This window comes from Mesitornis unicolor, unplaced genomic scaffold, assembly GCF_000695765.1.
Source record: "Mesitornis unicolor isolate BGI_N332 unplaced genomic scaffold, ASM69576v1 scaffold7640, whole genome shotgun sequence".
Classification (NCBI taxonomy): Eukaryota; Metazoa; Chordata; class Aves; order Mesitornithiformes; family Mesitornithidae; genus Mesitornis; species Mesitornis unicolor.
In genome coordinates, this window is record NW_010156157.1 from 389 (window position 1) to 4,398 (window position 4,010).

Here is a 4,010-nt window from a genome sequence, read left to right on the forward strand (position 1 = left end):
AGGGCTGGGACCCCTCAAATTGGGTGGGGGGGACAAGGGCCAACCCCAAGGTGTGGATGGTGGGGGAGGGCCAAGGTCTGGCACCCCCCTGGGGAGGGGGTTCTTGGGGTGCTGGCACCCTAAATCCTGGGGTATGGGTACAGGGGGATGTCCCCAGGGTGGGGGGCACTGTCCTGTCACCCCCAGGGCCATGGCAGTGTCACAAAGTGCCACCCCCTAGGAGGGCATCATGGACGGGGACAAGAGATCGTGGTGTCCCCACACGACCCCTACCCAGTCACCCCAAATTCTCAGAGATGGGCTCAAGGGGGTGTCCCCGTTCTATGGGGTCAGTTTCCTGTCACCCCAGCCCTGTAACACGATGTCACCATGTGTCCCCACCCCAGGAGGCCATCATGGACGGGACGGAGATCGCGGTGTCCCCGCGCAGCCTGCACAGCGAGCTGATGTGCCCCATCTGCCTGGACATGCTGAAGAACACCATGACCACCAAGGAGTGCCCTGCCCCGCTTCTGCTCCGACTGCATCGTCACCGCCCTCCGCAGCGGGTAGGGGCCGGGTGACGCCGCCGCCGCCGCCACCGCCGGGGGCGTCCCCGCGTCACCCCTCGTCCCTTCTTGTCACCCGCAGGAACAAGGAGTGTCCCACGTGCCGCAAGAAGTTGGTTTCCAAGCGCTCCTTGCGCCCTGACCCCAATTTCGACGCCTTGATCTCCAAAATTTACCCCAGCCGCGACGAGTACGAGGCTCACCAGGACCGGGTCCTGGCCAAGCTCAGCCGCCTCCACAACCAGCAGGCGCTGAGCAGCAGCATCGAGGAGGGGCTCAAGATGCAGGCGATGCACAGGTGGGACCCCTAAAGCACCTCCCTGGCGTGGGGCGGGGGTCCTGGGGGCATCTCCCACCACGTTCTGCCTTCTACACTGGGAAAAGATGGGGGTTTGGGGGGATTTTGGGGGGTGGTGGATGGTTTTGTGGTGGGATGGAGACCAGTGAGGAGTGGTGGCCCTCACTGGGACCAAAATCCTTTTGGGGTGCCATGGATGGGTTTGGAGGAGCAGGAAGTGGTTGGAGATGTCCCTACCCATGGAGGAGGAGACCTCCAACCCCCCTGAGATGTTGTGGGTGGGTTTGGAGGACCCAGATCCGGTCCATATTCATGGAGGAGGTGACCTCCAGACCCTCCTGAGATGCCATGGATGGTATCTGAGGACCCAGACGTGGTCAGAGATGTCCCTGTCCGTGGAGGAGGTGACCTCCAAACCCCCCTGAGATGCTACAGATGGAATCTGAGCAACCAGATCTGGTTGGAGATGCAAGGAGGTGACCTCCAAACCCTCCTGAGATGCCGTGGACAGAGTTTGAGGACCCAGACGTGGTCAGAGATGTCCCTATCCATGGAGGAGGTGGCCTCTAAACCCCCCTGAGATGCTACAGATGGAGTCTTTGCAACCAGATCTGGTTGGAGATGCGAGGAGGTGACCTCCAAACCCCCCTGAGATGCCATGGATGGGGTTTGAGGGTCCAAATGTGGTTGGAGATGGCCCTATGCATGAAGGAGGTGACCTCCAAACCCTCCTGAGATGCTACAGATGGGTTTTGAGGACCCAGATCTGGTCTCTATCCATGAAGGAGGTGACCTCCAGACCCCCCTGAGATGCCATGGATGGGGTTTGAGGACCCAAATGTGGTTGGAGATGTCCATAATCATGAAGGAGGTGATCTCCATACACTTCTGTGATGCTGTGGATGGGATTTAAGGAACCAAGTCTGGTTGGAGATGTGAGGAGGTGACCTCTAAACTACCCTAAGATGGTACAGGTGGGTTTTGAGGACCCAGGTGTAGTCCATATGCATAGAGGAGGTGACCTCCAGACCCCCCTGAGATGCCATGGATGGGGTTTTATGAACCAAATGTGGCTGGAGATGTCCCAAACCATGGAGAAAGTGACCTCCAAACCCTCTTGAGATGCTACAGATGGGTTTAGAGGACTCAGATCTGGTCCATATCCATGAAGGAATTGACCTCCAACCCCCCTAAGATGCTGTGGATGAGGTTTGAGGACCCAGATCTGGTCCCTACCCATGAAGGAAGTGACCTCCAAACCCCCCTGAGATGCCGTGGATGGGATTTGAGGACCCAAATGTGGTTGGAAATGTCCCTATCCATGGAGAAAGTGACCTCCAAACCCTCTTGAGATGCTACAGATGGGTTTAGAGGACTCAGGTCTAGTCCCTATCCATGAAGGAAGTCACCTCCAACCCCCGTGAGATGCCATGGATGGGATTTGAGGACCCAAATGTGGCTGGAAATGTCCCTATCCATGGAGAAGGTGACCTCCATTTCCCCCTGAGATGCCATGGATGGAGTTTGAGGACCCAGATCTGGTCCCTACCCATGAAGGAGGTGACCTCCAAACCCCCCTTTGATGCCATGGACAGGGTTTTAACGCCCCAAACATGCTCAGAGCTGCCTCTCCCCATGCCATAGCTACCCCCCATGTCCCCCCCTCACCCCATATCCCCATTAACCCCCTTCTGTTCCCTCCCCTCCAGGGCCCAGCGCGTCCGCAAGCTGCACCAGGAGTCAGACAACGCCACCTTCAGTGGGGGCGAGGACAACTGCGACAGCCGCTCCCACCTCAGCAACGCCTCCGCCCCCAGCCACCCCGAGGCCGGGCCCAGCCGAAAACGCTCCCGCGCCTCTGACGACTCCGGCCCGGACCCTGACCCCGAAACCTCCCACGAAGGAGGGGGTCGGGGCACCCCTGAACCCGGCGCCGAGCCCGGCAGCAGCGAGATCGAGTTGGTGTTTCGGCCCCATCCCCTGCTGGTGGAGAAGGGGGAGTATTCGCAGACACGGTGAGGGCAGGGGGCGGGCAGGGCCGTACTGGGATGTGCTGGTGCTGGCAGGGCTGTACTGGGCTGTACTGGTGCAGACAGGGACATACTGGGACAGACAGGGATGTACTGGGGTGTACTGGTGCAGGCAGGGCTGTACTGGGATGCACTGGGACTGACAGGTCTGTACTGGTGTAGGCAGGTCTGTACTGGGATGGGCAGGAATGTACTGGTACATACTGGTGCAGGCAGGGCTGTACTGGGACTGACCAGGCTGTACTGGTGCGGGCAGGTCTGTACTGGGACAGGCAAGGATGTACTGGTGCAGACAAGGCTGTACTGGGACGTGCTGGTGCGGGCAGTGCTGTACTGGGATGTACTGGTGCAGACAAGGCTGTACTGGGATGTACTGGGATGGGCAGGGCCATACTGGTGCAGGCAGGGCCGTACGGGGCTGTACTGGGACTGACAGGGCTGTACTGGTGTAAGCAGGGACATACTGGGATGGGCAGGGCTGTACTGGTACATACTGGTGCAGACAGGGCTGTACTGGTGCGGGCAGGGCTGTACTGGGCTGTACTGGTGTGGGCAGTGCTGTACTGGTGCGGGCAGGGCTGTACTGGTGTGTACTGGTCCTCCTCTTCCTCCCTTTTCCTCCTCTCTTCTCTTCCTCACCCTCTGCCACTTCCCCTTCCTCCCCTCTCCCTTCCTCTCCTCTTCCTGTTTCTCTTCCTCCCCCTTTCCCTTCTTCCCCTCCCTTCCTCCCTTTTCCTCTTTTCTCTCATTACTTCCTCTTCCTCTTCCCTCCTCTTCCTCTTTGTGCCTCCCCCTCCTCCTCCTCCCTTTTCCTGTTCTCTTCCTCTCCTCTTCCTCCCCCTCTGCCTCCCTCTTCTCTTCCCCCACCTCTCCCTTCTTCCTTTCTCTTCTTCCTCCCTCTCCTTCTCTTCCTTCCTTTTCCTTCTCTTCTTTGACCTCCCCTTCTTCCTTTTCCTTCCTCACCTCCTCTCTTCCTACTTCTCTTCCTCTGCCGCTCCACTTATCCTCTCCCCTTTTCCTCCCTTCTCATCTCTTCTCTTCCTCCATCTCGTCCTTCTTCCTTTTTCTCTTCCTCCCCCTCTCCCCTTTTCCTCTTCTCCTCCTCCCCTCTCCTCCTCTTCCTCCCTTTTTCTT

The 4,010-nt window shown here is 58.7% G+C and overlaps 1 protein-coding gene across 1 annotated transcript; it reads left to right on the plus strand.

Annotated features, from left to right (window-relative positions):
• Nucleotides 1-386: 386 nt before the first annotated feature.
• LOC104535965 (E3 ubiquitin-protein ligase RING2-B-like) lies at nt 387-2,865 on the plus strand (the record flags this gene model as incomplete). The annotated part of the gene is given in 4 exon segments (XM_010180938.1): nt 387-500; nt 502-548; nt 631-846; nt 2,556-2,865. Coding segments are annotated over 4 exon segments (687 nt in total), but the record flags the coding sequence as incomplete, so codon positions are not given.
• Nucleotides 2,866-4,010: the final 1,145 nt, after the last annotated feature.